General features: G+C 36.4%; 1 protein-coding gene across 1 annotated transcript; it reads right to left on the bottom strand.

Moving 5' to 3' along the window:
- Positions 1-659: 659 nt before the first annotated feature.
- Positions 660-15,548, bottom strand: LOC145612325 (exosome complex component RRP41-like). Its single transcript, XM_081667695.1, has 8 exons — positions 15,378-15,548; positions 15,133-15,299; positions 13,891-13,969; positions 7,712-7,814; positions 7,485-7,605; positions 4,552-4,640; positions 1,471-1,620; positions 660-1,043 (listed from the first exon to the last, which is right to left on the bottom strand). The coding sequence occupies exons 2-8, from the start codon at positions 15,266-15,268 to the stop codon at positions 954-956; spliced, it is 768 nt and encodes a 255-aa protein (XP_081523821.1). The 5' UTR covers positions 15,269-15,299; positions 15,378-15,548; the 3' UTR covers positions 660-953.
- Between the last annotated feature and the right edge of the window lie 317 nt (positions 15,549-15,865).

The following is a 15,865-nucleotide window of genomic DNA, read 5'->3' as shown; positions in this document are numbered from 1 at the left end:
AGACACTTTGAAGTTTGAACTCTTAACTGTGGTTTGCATTCGATCTGCACTTTGAATCTGATTTTTTTTATTTTTTTTTTTAATTTTTGTGGAAACACTTTGAATCTGAATTTGTTTTGAGCTATGTGAGACTCTGAGCATTTTGTGCTTTAACAAGTATAAAAGAATTGCATTATGTTTGTTTGTTTTTTTTTTTTTTTTTTGTTAAATGATAACAACAGCTTTTCTGTAAAATAAACACAGTAGGTTTTTAATTTTTTTTTTTTTTTGTATAATTAAAAGTTTAAAACAAGTTTTTATACATAAAAGCAGTATGTTATTTTTTTTTTTTGTTTTTTTTGAAAGGGAAAACAATAGGTTTATAATGTAAGATTTTATTTATTTTTTTTTTAAAAAGCATAAATATTAAAATTTCTTACCCGCTATTACCGGGTCGGGTAATGGGCCGACCAAATAACTACCCGCACTTTCGGGTACCCGAAATCCCGGGTACCCGGTTATGAACACCCCTAGTGGCTGGGTTATTTTTTTTTTGAAAAATCTTTTTTTTTTTTAAATAAACTTAACAGAACCTTTAATTATGTGATTTTGGGTGGTAGTAATATAAAATATTTTTTTAAATGGGTAGTAAATCTTATACATAGTGCTTTGGCCGGTAGTAAATGTCAATTTTTCCTTAAAAATAAACCAGTTGAAAGTATGGTATATATAGAGGAATAGATAGTATGACAAAATTGGGGAAAATCCTACAGTGAAATTCCTACCATCAAGACGAAAAAAAAAAAAAACAGTTCATGGTTTGGGTAGAAGAAATATCTGAATGGAAAAGAAAGTTTTTTTAGCAGAAAAATGATTGGGGGGGGGGGGGGGGGGGGTGAGGGGTGATAACATGCAAATGGTTCAAATTACTCATTCGAAGGGGGGGGGGGGTGATAACATGCAAATGGTTCAAATTACTCATTCGAAGGAGAATCGGCTTCTTTCAGGCACGATTTCATGATATCAGCAAGCTTCTTAGAGGCATCTACACAGAGCTCCATTCCCTGGTTCAAATTTGAAAAATTAGGACTTCGTAAATTAACATTTCACTACACTAACAGCATACTTGAAACAACCTGAACAGACAATTAGTGAGAACAGCCAACACAGTAATTACTGGTATTGCTCAACTACTGGCAGTATCAGATATGTAGCAACTCAAACTTCATAGAATCGCTTCCAAGTGCTTTATAAGTTATGAAGAGCAGTTAATTCATACAGTAAAAACAGATGATAAACGGACAAAACATGAGAATTAGAGGGAACAGCTAACAGGAAAGGTCAAGTCTCAGGCTAATGATCTGGTTTGATTCAAGCTTACCACTGACAGTACGTCCAAAAATTTACAAGGCAACAGATATAGATTCAGTAATGAGACATCAATATACACAAATGGAAAGACGATATCCCAAAAATAAAACTCTGTTTTACCTCATGAATCTTTGGGGTTGTCCATTCTCCAGTAATAGCCAACTGTGTGACCTCAGAACGAGAAGGCATGTAGGTAAACATTAAGCTTCCATCTTGGCAGCGTTCCTCATCTAGAAGAGGATCAATGATGAGATTTGGCCCAAGAGATGACTACAAAAGTGAGATAATATCATAAGAATACTTGAGGAAACCTAAATTTCACATAATACAACTCATTTTCTGCAGATTGTGCAAAACGTTATAATTCCCAAATCCACCAATACTACTAATCCAAGAGAATCAAAAACTTGGAGAGGCAAAAGTTACTTCTTCGCAAAATTCGGTAAATTGCTTAGTTGAGTTTCTCTGACTTAGCAACTTTTTTGTCTTTGCAATAATTGCTTGTTCTTTGATTCTCTGTAAATTGATTTCGTTCAATCATAATAATGTGATTTATCAATTGTGGTGCCTTGGTGTATCATGTTAAGTGAGGCATTATTCTGTTCATTCATTTTTTTTAACTTGATTTTGATATTACATTGATTCAAGGCAAACAACTCTAATCAAAATTGGAGGTGCTATTGCATTTGGGAATCAGTTAAGAGTTTTATTACTAGTTGAAGGAGCAGCAGGACTTTACAAAGAGCTTGGAATAAAATGAACATGGGTATGTGAGCTCCTTTGAGATATGGCAGGAACATATCCCCCATCCAAAACAATAAAGCTAGCACTTAAATTTTTTTACCCTCCATCAAAGGCAGGTGGCGCATAATAGAACTTCACCTAAATGTGCGCCCGAAAGCATTGCTGACAGAGAGATTATAAAGAATCTGACTATGCATAAAGAACTTCACTTTAAGACCTTCCTAACATAGCTTCTCAAACTATACAAAATCTGCCAAGTGATGTCAAAACATTTAATCAATGAAATACCTCATGGGCACAACATATCTGTCTAATTGTGTGATCTGTGCGAGGGAAAATTAAATAGAACCAGTCTCACCCCTTAAATGCAAGCAGGGTAACTAGAAAGTTAATCAAAGCAACTGCAAATTTTCTCTCAGTCGCATTAAGTACCTCAGAGACCTAGGAAGTAGTACAAACCTAGAAGGTTGAGTCCCTCTTTGTTGCTGAGGTTTCCTAGCCCTTACAGTCTTTCCTGTGCCATTACCTCATATAGATGAAGAAATATCATTGAAAATAAATAGCATTGACCAGCAGAGGCACAATATCTAATTGAGGACAAACTCAAATTCCTACACCAGCTGGACAGAAGAAAACCAATATAGTTGGCATTTAAGCAACAGGAACATTTTCTTTATGTGCTAGCACAATAATCCCGAAAACCACTAGAGATAAGAGGACAAAGAAATTGAAATAATTAAATCACAACCATACTAGAGAAGTTTACAAAAACATTTATTCTGTTCTTACAGTAATTTTAGCTCTTCTCGTGATTCGACTGCAAAGACCACAGTTATCACACGCCACTCTTTGACATCTGTCTGTGTTATCAAAGTTGAGGCAAAAAAGTTCCATTGGAGAATCTACCAAAATCATAAGGCATTGTCTTGTTGTCTCAAATCTTTCAAGCTCACCTAATATTTCAGCAGTTCATAATACATATTTATGCTCCCAGACACAATCATATATGATTGCTACCATCGACAAGCCTCATCAACAAATGGTAACTTAGAGCACACACAGTAGTTATTCCACTCACCACGTCAAAACATTTATATGCATAGCGCCCACAGACCTCCAAAATCTCTACCCAGGGATCCCAACATGAATGGGTAAGCCCAAAGCCCCTACTTATAAAATCCAATAGCAAGTTTAAATCTAATACCTGAGTTCATCAATGTCAAACAACTACTATAGCCAAACTCTATCATCCTCAGAAAATTGACTCCCATTTGCATACTGCAATTGAGGATAAATTTATTTTCACCTTTGGAACACAAAACGTACATCCCGTGTGAGTTATGAAGGCATAACACACAAGGAGTAGGAAGTTGTACTTGATGAAACCCTTACTCTTGATCCTACGGAATGCTGACTACTTATTTAGTTACTTTAACTCAAGTACCCGACTCAGACAATAATCAGATGTGGGTATGAATGTATGATAGTTATACAATTTGTGATTGGACCAAAACCAAGCAAAATTTTCATAAAAGGTTGTGCCTGATACTTGGACACATACTAATGTAGGACAATGCAAGCCTAGTCCGAATAACATAGCTAATATCTCAAGTCCTCAACTATAACAAAAATCTGGAAAATCCAAATTGCAAGAGACGTTCTTAGATTACCATATCCTTGCCTGATTATGCTTATAAATGTGAAAATTTTCTTGAGATTTGACTTTAATGTATTAGGTTCATTTCTATTCATAATTTCTTGAATTCTTGTATGGAAAAGTTTGATCTGGACATTACGAGAAATGGGCCATAGAACACAATAGGGGACCGTGGGAGTTTCTTTTTGAATTTCCAATGACTTTAAGGTCTTTTTCAAAAAAAAAAAAAAAAAAAAAAAAAAAAAAAAAACAAAAACGGGTGGTTTAGCAGATGGTCATCAGATTGTCTGTATAAAGATTTTTTTTTTTTTTTTCCATGTAATTCCAGATTGTTAGTTAGATGAGCACAGAACAATCGCCAAGGCATGCATGAAATAGAGATGGATATGGAATTGGAAATTGTGGATTTCTAAACTTTTCAAAAGCTATCAGAAGGATTTTGGCAAACCCGGATTTAGTGTTCAACAAGGTAGAAATACTTGTGAGGCCGATCAACCACAATGACATCATTTGGATGGATTAGGCTAGCTAGGGCTGTATTAAGAAGAAAAACAAACAGGATGTCAATACACAACAAAAGCAGAGATGACAATGCACAACAAAGGTTTGGTCATTAAATCCATATTAATGGATTCAATTAGTGATTGAGTTTCATTCCTAAATTTAGAAATTTTGAGCATATATATAAAAGATGATAGACAGATAGCAGGAAATGGATTACAACATAGAGGCCAATATTATTCTTCTTGCATTCCAAAAGGCAAGTCAGTGAGGAAATTATTTTTGGTAGAGAAGCATACCAGAGAAACTGCAGCAACCATATCATACATCATGATCCCCGCATCAGCTAGAGCAAGACTGGCACATGATATGATAACCGGGAGATCACCTGGAGACATGTTCATGAAAGCTAAACAAGGGGCAAACGCGAAATATGTAATGTAAAATGACGCATAAATTAATCTCTCTTTTATGTTGGCAGTAAACAGTAAATGTGTATAGATAAAAAAAAATGGTACAACTATAGACCTACTCTCTCCTCTCTCTCCTCCTTTCTCTCTCCAAAACCCTAGCCTCCATTGTTGAATTTTGAAGGGGCTTCCATCGATTTTAATCGGTGGAAAGCCCCAATTCTTGTTTCTTTATTGTTTTTTTTAGGTTTATAATAATGCTTCCTCCTTTTGGGAGGAACTTTTCTCCCTCGAAAGAAAGGGTTTCCGATCTCCTTCGAAAGACAAGGGTTTTTCGACCTCCTTCGAAAGACAAGGTTTATCTCCTCTTTTCGAGGGAGAAATTTCTTAGTTTTGAATCCATGGTAGCAGATCTAATGGAATGTCGTGAAATTATTTCGTTGGTGAAAAAGTTATCAAGTTTTCGAATACGAACAGATGAATCAGAAGGAAAACATCCTCACGGCTACAAAGGATCGTTAGATTGTCTCTCCAACAAGGCTGTAATTTTCAGCGATATAAGCGGGAGATGCTCCGCGGTGCAAGATCTACTCGGCGATCGTAGTTTTTATGAAGGAAAATTCTATTTGATTCAATATCTTATGTATTGGTTAACGTCGAATCTCTATTGTAGATGTCGTATGACTTTTAATTAATGAAATATTTTTACTATTCAAAAAAAAAAAAAAAAAAAAAAAACAGTAAATGTGTTACTAAATCATTCAAAATCAAAGCATATATTCCAACCAAATCCCCCCCCCCCCTCTCCATTTCTCACCTAAAAATCAGAAGTATAAAATATTAAGGAAGCCTTTTTTTTTTTTTTTCATAAAGTCTACCTCCAGAAACTACCAATGAAAAAAGGAAATGTTTGGATAGCAATCTTTAAAGGAACAAACTTTTGCTCCCAAGATTAGAATATTTTTCTAGCTAGACCATTGAGTTCACAGAAGGATAAGAGAAAAACAGGAAGATTAAGGTTTGGGATTATATAATCACATAAGTTGATTAGTTAGGAAATTCTGAAGGCCTCCCCCACCAACCACCAACATCCTCCTTCCCCCCTCACCCATTTCCATCAACTAAAAGGTTTCCCCATTGTAGATTTATTACAAGATTTATAAGGTAGATGTGGGGAGAGTAATCAACTAATTTGGTAATGATATCCTGTTTAGATCTATAATATGTTGTCAAAGTTTCTGATTTCTACCACCAACATAATCCCCAGAGTAAAAATTTGTGATAGTGGAGTTTGCCATCAAACCATTATCAAAAGTGACAGACCAGCAACAGTGATACTAGTAAAGATCCAGGTATAGTAAAGTAGTTGCAGCTACAAGGGAGAGGTAGCACAGGCAGTGAAGGGGTCAGCGGAAGGGCTATGGCATTATGGACCAGATGGTGGGGACAATAGTACAAAGAGGTATAGAGCATGGCTGCAGGACAAGTCACAACCAGGTACTCGAGGATTGTAGAGGTAGTTAATTACCCATTTATTATCTGGGTAAAGGAACCCAACAGCAAAAGGTTGGTTGGAAGGATCAATCAACTGACATAGGTAGAGAAATTTATAGAAAGAAAGAATGTAGATATAAGAGGGTGGAAGGGTAAGGAGAGAACCATCAAAGACACACAAATCAAAACAATATTGCCCTTTCGGTGATCCTAATAGAACTATCCTAATGAAGCAAAACAGGTTGCTAGAGTCGGGAAATCCCTATGTCCGGAATTCCTTGTGAGTTGTGACATTTTCCCAGCCCATCACTGGTATGGCTGTGAGATAACTTAAAATAATAAAGATTTAAGATTTTGATTATATTCAGGTTTATGTTAGCCAAATGACCCTTATATAAAGGGTCATTGTATTACTTTTTATTTTCAGTTTTTGCAGATAACTTCAGATTTTCCTTTGTGGAATTTACTGTGTTTCAAAAGTGATACACAAACCTTTAATAATAATTTTGAGGGTGAATCAGGATAACTACTTGATTATTTAGATTAGGGGTAGTTTAAGAAGTCAAAACCCTAATTAAAATATCAGAAGTGAGAGTTTGATTAGTTTCAACTTTTAATATTAGGATCCACATCAATCAAATTAGGGTTTAAAATGATTTACTCCCTCCATCACTTTCTGTTTATGGGTGTTTTTTTTTTTAAATGCATCAGTTCTATATTTGGTAATTTTATACTATATTTTATCATTTCTTTCTCTTACTATAAACCCCACTTAATTTATTTTATCATTTCTCTCTCCCATGGTCCCCACTTAAATAATAAAAATATCTACTCTCTCACATACTTTTTCTTTCATGGTCCCCCCATCTTACTTTTACTGTAATAAATTGTTTACCCACTCACAGTATTAGATTACTCTCCTAAACTCCGCACATCAGATGCATTTAAAAGAAAACGAAGGGAGTAACACACATTGGAACAATTGTGTTCCTTTCAATCCTCTCCCCATCACTCCAATTTAGAATAGGTATCTTAAAATATCTAATTATGCCCTAGTGTTGTTACAGAAACTGAGTTGACTCTTTCCACACCTACCGAAACAGCATATGAGTATATGACAATCACCAAAGGTAACTGGAACTAGATTTATGTAAACTTCTATCTTACAATCAAAACAGAACTGCAGAGCACGGCTAAAAAGAGTTAATGACAATTTTAGCTGAAAAGATCCATCATTCCAAAAATCATTTATTGTCATTGCATTTCAGTTAACATTGAGCTTTTTACCATATATCCAGAAACTTATATTATATGTGCAGGCAACTTACTTCCACCAGATTCCATTACTAATGCAAAGACATCAACGGTTGTCTTGGGGAATGATTCCAGTAATATTGCACCCTCTAAAGCTTTATGGAGCACTGAGGAAAACTCTTTGTGTTCAGAGCCCTAAAAAGAGTAATTGCACATACATTATGCAGAAAAACTTCATGAGCAATACAACATAGCACAAAGAGAAAAGATCACCTATTTGGTGCTTAAGAAAATTATGTACCTGTCCACGAATTTGGGTAGCAAAAGGTGTATAGCTGACACTGCAATTTAGCCGGCCAACATTACTGTACATCATTGCCTTCTTACTTTCTCTTGGTCCAAATCTGAAGTAACAAAAATGCATGAAATTGTTACCCACCAAATATATAATACATAAACAAATGTATGCTACAAAGGCTTACAGTTCACAGACACTAATGGTCTGAAATTAAAATAAAAAACCTGCGTACGAAAGTAAAAGGACTTGCTGAAGAAATCACAAAACTCTCTGGTTGGATTTCAAGAAAGAATACTTGAACCATTTAAGTAGCCAATGCTCATGGAATTTCCGACAACAATAACACCAAAGTAAAATCAATTAACTGCAGTTACCAACAGAGAATCCTGTGATTAAAATACAAGATAAAGCACTTCCAACCACTGTTGCTACAAAATCTATGCCATCTACCACTACTAAATACTAGTACAGCAACGAAATTTATGTTAATTTTACGAACCAATAACAATATGCTTACTATTTGTTAAAGTTTTCAACAGGTTATTCAGATTTCAGAAGCAGTCTATGCAACAGCTCAAACTCATAAGCTGTAACATTGGAAGGACACTGGAATGTTGTTGGCCTTGTTGCCACAGTTCTCGTTTCAAACTTTTCTGGCTATATCTGGGAAACCACAATTCCCTACTGGAGATGTGTCCAATAATACAAATGGATAACAAGGTAGAAAGTTTACCATGCGAACATAGGATTACAAGTAACAAATTCCAATCAAACTAACATGGTTCAATTCAATTACCAAATTTCTGAGAGGAACTTGCAGCACAGAAATTTAAATGTGAAAAGGGGGTGAACCCAGCTCAATCAAATTCCAGTTTGCCTATATACTAAATGATAGTAGTCAATTAACATAGCAAGGAAAATAGATAAAATTGAGCAAGACTTCATCAAATGGATTTTCACTGGATAAAATATGCAATATAGGAAGCAAGAGAGGCAGCATAGTGTCTTAAAATGGAGCTCAAAGCATTGGTATCAAGTTATCAACTCCAGCTATAATTCCAAACAACTGGGAAGATGATAAAATTTTTAGATCGATAGGTAGGTCACCATGATAGAGGTAGAAACTCAGGTTTCAATTGGACGTGTTTGGTTCATGGCTAGAAAGAATTTTCCCAGTTTGGACACTAAATTTTTTTTTTTAACTTTATCACAGCAAGAATGACTATTTGCAATGGAACTGATATAAGGGTGATATCCACAAGAAATGTGCTAAAATGAAGACATCTAGTCTAGCAAGGCTGACAATGGTTTCTGTAGAGAGGTCAAAGTATTGGTTGATCAAATCCTTCAGCATTGTCTCTTTTTATTCTCTAAGCCAAAGATAAGCATGCCACTTGTAATATTACAGATGAAGATGCAAGGAATCAGTATGTGAGGGAGGGGCAGATTAGTCATAGCCTATTAGTAGTGTCTTGAGGAATAAGTTAGAGTTAATTGTGAGACTTTTTCTATAAATAGACCTCATTAGGAGGAATAATCATCATGTTGAATATTGTTGAGGTTATGTCATTGGGAGAGAGTGAGCCTCTCGAAAGCTCATATTAGGAGAGAATCCACCTCTCAAAAGTGGAATTATCCTTCTATTAGTGTAATTCGCCTATTATCAATATAGTCATCATTGTTCTTCCCTAATTTCTTCCATATTTAGAGCTGTAATCTGGTTAGAAACCATGCTAATTCCTAGCAAATGGTATCAGAGCAGTTCCTTGCTGGAAGTCCGGCGAACATGGAGTTCTCTGATGTGTTCTCACAGTCAAAGCTCGAGGCAAAAATTGATGAAATTACAGATCGATTGTGCCACAACATAGAGAAGATTTTTGAGGATGCAATTTCTCGAATCAAATTAGGGTCAGGAGTACTTTACGAAGACTTCGAGGAAGATGAACATCAGGTTGGTGAGTTAAGCTCCGAGTGGTCATGTGGCGAGGAGGAACCTCCATCACAGGAGGACAAGAAGGTAGAGGTACTGGAAATTTCCAGATCTAACCGGTACTTTTACTCCGTGGTTCGCACCTTCTCCAATGGCGCGATGGTGGAGCACTCAGGCGGTGGACTTATAAGTCCAGAAGCTTGGTCTAGTGGTGCTGAGACAAATGGATCTGGAAAATTTTTGAGTGTTTTACCAGGAGGTCTCAGCGGTGGTGAAGATGGTTTCGCCACCGGAAGATTTGGAGGACGGAATGGCAGTGCTCAAGGGGGTGTCGCCGGCAATAGATCGAGTGAGAAATGTAATTGTCTCGAAAGGAAATCGCTAGGAGGAGTGTTTGAGAGAGGTGGTGCTGGAGGAAGCGGGTCTGGTGGTGGCCCTGGTTTTTATACCGGCGAGACAGGTGGTGTGGTAGGTTGTTGGAGCAGTGAGTGTGGGACAGAAAGTATGAACGTTGTTTCGAGTAGTGGGGTGAGGAATGGTGATTTCTCTGGCAGGTTTTCCGGCGGTGGTGTTCTGGCCAGAGGTGGCTTGGTCGGTAGAAGGCCCTTTGTGAGCGGCGGATTCGCTGGTGGAAAACTTCAAGGTTGGTTGCTTGGTGGTTTCCAGAAATCATTAGAAAGAGAAGATTATGGGAAAAGCTTGAGTGGATCTTTTGTTGGCTTGGAGAGGAAGTCAAAAATGAAAAGTTCTAGTAAGGGTATTATAGTAATACACCCTGAAGATATTGCAAAATTTATCAGCCAGCTCTCACGTGCTTCAGACAGAATAGATCGCCATAGTGGGTTTCTGAGAATGAATGGGCTTACTCATTTAAAGCCCAACCTATCATCTTTTGGAGTGACTTACAAATTAAAGTCTTCCGATGTTGGGTTTGGTAAATTTAGGCCCATCCATCCAACATCAGTTTTAAAACCCAAATTCATCACCCAAATTGTACATTGCAATTTCCCCTTCCCACAGCCAACAAATCCCAAGTCCACGAAGACCAACTCTACCCAAAATTCAATGCTCTGCTCTCATGACATGCTGATAAAGTATTCAGATTTTCCTGCCATAGAAGGTTCTCAGGAGGGAGCACGAATTTTCAACAATGATCAGGAATTCTTAGTGCAGTTTTCTCTCGCCTTTGTCTTATTTAAGAGCTGAGTCAGAGGCCGGGAATCCAGTTCTGATTATAAACCACCTTGAGGACAAGGTGAATGTTTGGGCGGCGGGTATTGCAAGGAATCAGTATGTGAGGGAGGGGCACATTAGTCATAGCCTATTAGTAGTGTCTTGAGGAATAAGTTAGAGTTAATTGTGAGACTTTTTCTATAAATAGACCTCATTAGGAGGAATAATCATCATGTTGAATATTGTTGAGGTTATGTCATTGGGAGAGAGTGAGCCTCTCGAAAGCTCATATTAGGAGAGAATCCACCTCTCAAAAGTGGAATTATCCTTCTATTAGTGTAATTCGCCTGTTATCAATATAGTCATCATTGTTCTTCCCTAATTTCTTCCATATTTAGAGCTGTAATCTGGTCAGAAACCATGCTAATTCCTAGCAGAAGATGGCTCCAAATATATGAAAGTCAATTTCCTGCAACTTTGATGTCAAGCACTTGAAAGAAATTAGCCTATTTTCAGGGTAACTCAAAAACTCTTCAAAAGCAGATTTGAATGCTGCATCCCAAATTCCAGAGAAGAAATTTCCTTTTTCTAAATATCAGACAACCTTATGGCCTAAACTGCTTGTTCAGACCCACCTGCAAGAAGGTTACAACCCTCTAGGGGCTTATAAGGCTATAATACAATTCTGTCCAACAAGAACAAACACTAAGCTAACCAAAAGGATAACTTAAACCACAATCAATTATAACTCATATAGTGAACCAATCATTCAATCAAACTTGTAGCTTCCTGCACGTTAGTCCCTAACCACATGTACACCTCAGATGCACACTTTTCAAGTCAAAAAAAAGAAATATAGAAAAGCAGGCTAGGTCTTTCATTGTCCAGAACTCGGTACTAACAAGAAAAAAAAAAGATCAACAGTATCGATCAAAAGCATAGGTTACATCATTGACAGTATACATAAGGTTAGACATTATAACAAATTTGTAATCACAGATGATGACAATGTAGCTATGATAATTTGTAAAGGTTATAAATATCACGTAACACTATAATAGTATAATGTATATGAAGCAAAGCCAAGCCAACCCATAACACTGGCAAAAGTCAGCTATATGAAATCTTTAATGGCAAAGATATAATGTTCTAAGGAAAAAAAAAAAAGGGGGGGGGGGGGGGGGGGGGGGGGGGGGGGGGAGTTCCATAAAAAAAATAAACCTTATCAGATTAAGTATCAAATTAAGCGTAAAACTTTCACATTCATAATATTGTAAGTGGAAATATGCATATTTTTTTAAAGCTAATTGTTGAAGCTAGAAAGCCAAGATGCTAGCCAATTTTTTTAGCTTCCTACCTGCTACTGGTGGGAAAACCTAAAGTGCCATAGAAAGAACAAAATGATGTTGCTCAAATATACTCAGATCACAACTGGTAAACATTTAATCAACAAGAATAAACCAGTAAAGAGAAGGGCTGTCTCTAACAGTTGAAGCATCCTGGCTTTCTCCAAAATGAATAAACAATCTTTCCTGTTCAAAAAGATTCTTCATTTACATTTAACTTTAATCCTTGGTGTTCATTAATACATCAATTTTCAAACTATTCAAAACTCTATTATGCTTTGATATTTTCATTTCTTCACTTCTTCACCATATTACTCTCCAAGTCTCCATCCTCCCTTCGACTTGTAGCCTGCACTTTAGTACTACAATTTACCTCTTCTAAATATCTAAAAGGATCCTATATTTTAGTCCATACTAAACAATCATGGAAAACATATGCCACAACATCTTTGCAACCTATTTCTTAGACATGTTGATGCAAAGATTCTGAAGTCATTCCAAGCAATAGAGGTTGGTCACCATAACAGAAATACTTCACCTACACTTCCAAAGAAATTAAGATTATTTCAGTCAAAAACAAGATAATCACTTTCCTCTCCATTATAGAAACCACTTCTAAATTTTAATCAGTAGCATCTAGCATCAATGATATATACCAACTTCCACCAGCTCCTAATACAGTAAAATTCTCAGCTTTAATATACTCTCTGTGCCGGCTTTAACACTTTAAATGTCTTTCATAGAAGAAGCACTCCACATCATCTCAAATCATGCTCCAAAAATCCAACTTACAGTAGCACTCATAGATACACTTAGCTCCTGAATACATTGCACACACTAATTACCAACAGTGACCAGTTCGAATGATTCTACTAAAATAACATAAACCAACCCTTTCTCATATGTTTCTAAACCCTCAACACTTAATAAGGCAACACTGCCATCTAATTTCTCCTTAATTTCTCCTTGCAAGTAGCCAGTCAACTTTTCTTTCCTATGTGTCCCAATAACAAAAGCAATTTCCCTAATTATTTTTTTTACTATGGATTCTTGAAGTTCTTAGATTCCACACCTCCAAACCCTGAGTACTCCCACTCAATGCATGGACTGGGGAGAGGTTCTATTGGCTGGGGATATTTCCTTGTGGCTCATTATCCACAGACCTGAGACCTTAATGGTGACCCAGAGGCTTGACTGGTGCAAGTATGCAGTATAAACCAGAAAAGTGTACACAAGTATTGACCAACAGAAACTGTTACGCTTTCAGGATTATAACTTCTGCAAACCAATGATCATACCAATTTAGTTAAATCCATTAATGATTAACAGTATAGCAATATACATTGTACAAACCAATGTATCATCAGTCCCACTCTCCTTAACTAGGAAAAAGAAATCCATGCAAGCGTAATTACCAGTCTTACAACAACTATTATTTATTTACTACAACTCTTCATAACCCAAGAACTAATTTATTTTTCTTAGTTCCATTTTTTTAAGTTTTATAGTATGTAAATTACTAGTTATTTATAATTGAATATCTGGCCAGTCGCTTCATTGCAATGATGACCAATTTACAGACTATGTAACAAAAAAAAAATCTACCGGGGGGGGGAGAACAAACATAAATCACATTTAACCACATACGTGATTACATGGAACTGATGACACTAACATCTAATAATGAGGTTTCTTATTTTAGAAAGAAAATGTTGTCTACATGCAGAACTTACACAGACACAATGACCTTGGTGTTGCCAAATTCTGCATATGCAGAACCACCAGCAGCATTGACAGCCCCAGTCTTCAAGTCTGCAAAATAAGAGGAAGATTTGAGTAAGTAACCAGAGTCACAATGTCGAAGGCCTATGTCAATTTCATACTTCACTATCCCCAGCTTAGGTAATTTTGCGAATAACTACCATTTAAATGACAGATTTTGGAAACAACTACCATTTTTAAAAAAAAAAAATTGAAACAACTACCACAAAAATAAAAAAAAAGTTTGAGTAGCACTACCTTGACAATTATTCCAGCAAAAATCTCCGGCAGTGGGCCCCACGAATTACACTTTCCCTCCTAAAATTCTTTCTCTCTCCTCTAGATTTAACTGATAAACTTCGTTTGCCCCCTTTTGCCTTTGTTTAAAAAATTTAAAACCCTAATATCTTGATTGTTTTCAATTCCAAGCAAGAGAAGAAGGTAAATTGTTAGGCGAACTCAAGTCAAGGTAATGTATGTCTCATTACCCATTTTAATTGACATAATTTCTCAATTGAATCTTCAAATTAGGGTTCTTGGGGAAAAAAATTGAAATTAGGGATTTCTAAAATTGAGGGTTTTGAGGGCAATTAATCTTTATATCCAATCTAAAGTACATGCGTCAATTCAGGTGGATTTTAGTAGAGAAAGTGTAATTCGTGGGGCCTAGTGCCGGAGATTCTCGCCGAAATAGTTGTCAAGGTAGTGCTACTCAAACTTTTTTTGTTTTTGTGGTAGTTGTTTCGAAAAAAAATTCAAATGATAGATGTTTCCAAAACTCATCATTTAAATGGTAATTCTTCGCAAAATTTCCCCTCGCTTATGATAAAGTTCTTTAGGGCAGAAGGTTCAATTAGTCTCGTACATACGATGAACATATCTCATTGAGCAATGAGTATTCAAGTAATAAAAGAGTAATTTTATAATCGGGGGCATTCTTTACCAACTTTCTGTGTAAATTTCAATCAACATTTTTGCCAATTTGCCTAATTCTCCAATCTAATGCAAAAGAAAATTTATACAAAATTCACTTCAAAAACCCAGAAGTAATTAGCAAGAAAAGACAGAAAACAAGTATGACTTCATACCCAAAACGAATAACAAACACAACATGCAATACGATGAATAACCCAAGGTCCAAAAATCAAAAACATGAAATTGAACATAAAGTAGAAATAATTGATGAATAGAAAAAGGAAAGAGAGGGTAATTACAAGCAGGTCTACACTGGTAAAAGCCACGACCATCAGAACGAACGGCATTAGAGTGATTGAAGGTGGGTTTTTGAGGTTTCTTCTTTTGGGTTGAAGGAGAATATGTAGATGGCGCTGCTCCTGCTTTCGTAGACATCACTATGCCTTTTTATGCCTTGTCTAGGGCCCTAGTTTAACCACAAAATCAACCCAACAACTAGTGTAGAATAAAAAATTAAAAACTAGAAAAACAATATTCAACTTACCTGGAGTGCGGGTGTGCGAACGTCGGGACGCCGGACGTGCGGTGGACGGTGGCAGCGCTGGTTCCAATTTTCCGTCAGGTTATTCAAAATATCCAAGAGAGAGAAGTTTTGTTGTTGTTCTTTGTATTTTTTTTTCCGTTATTCAATCTGTCGCTTAGGTTCAGCGTGGTTTTTTTTTTTTTTTTTTTTTTTGGGGGTTAGGGTCCAGGGGTAGGCGGGTAGCGGGCTAACGGTGATGAGTCGTATGACACTATTTGGCCTTAGTAGTTTAGTTCGTTAGCTTGTAAGCTACTAGAGATCTTGAGTAGGGGTGATAATGAGACTGGACTATTCGTAAACTATTTGAGCTCGGTTCGGTCAAAACTCGGTTTGATAAGGCTCGATACGAATTTGAGATTGGCTCGGAACCTTAATGAGCCGAGCTGATAACACTCTATTCATTGTCAACTCCTTCACCATCACTCAAATGCTCACCAATAGGATCCTCA

Source organism: Chenopodium album, chromosome 3, assembly GCF_948465745.1.
Source record: "Chenopodium album chromosome 3, dcCheAlbu1.1, whole genome shotgun sequence".
Lineage (NCBI taxonomy): Eukaryota > Viridiplantae > Streptophyta > Magnoliopsida > Caryophyllales > Amaranthaceae > Chenopodium > Chenopodium album.
Note: the sequence above shows the minus strand (reverse complement) of the source record. Positions and strands in the feature narration are given on the sequence as shown.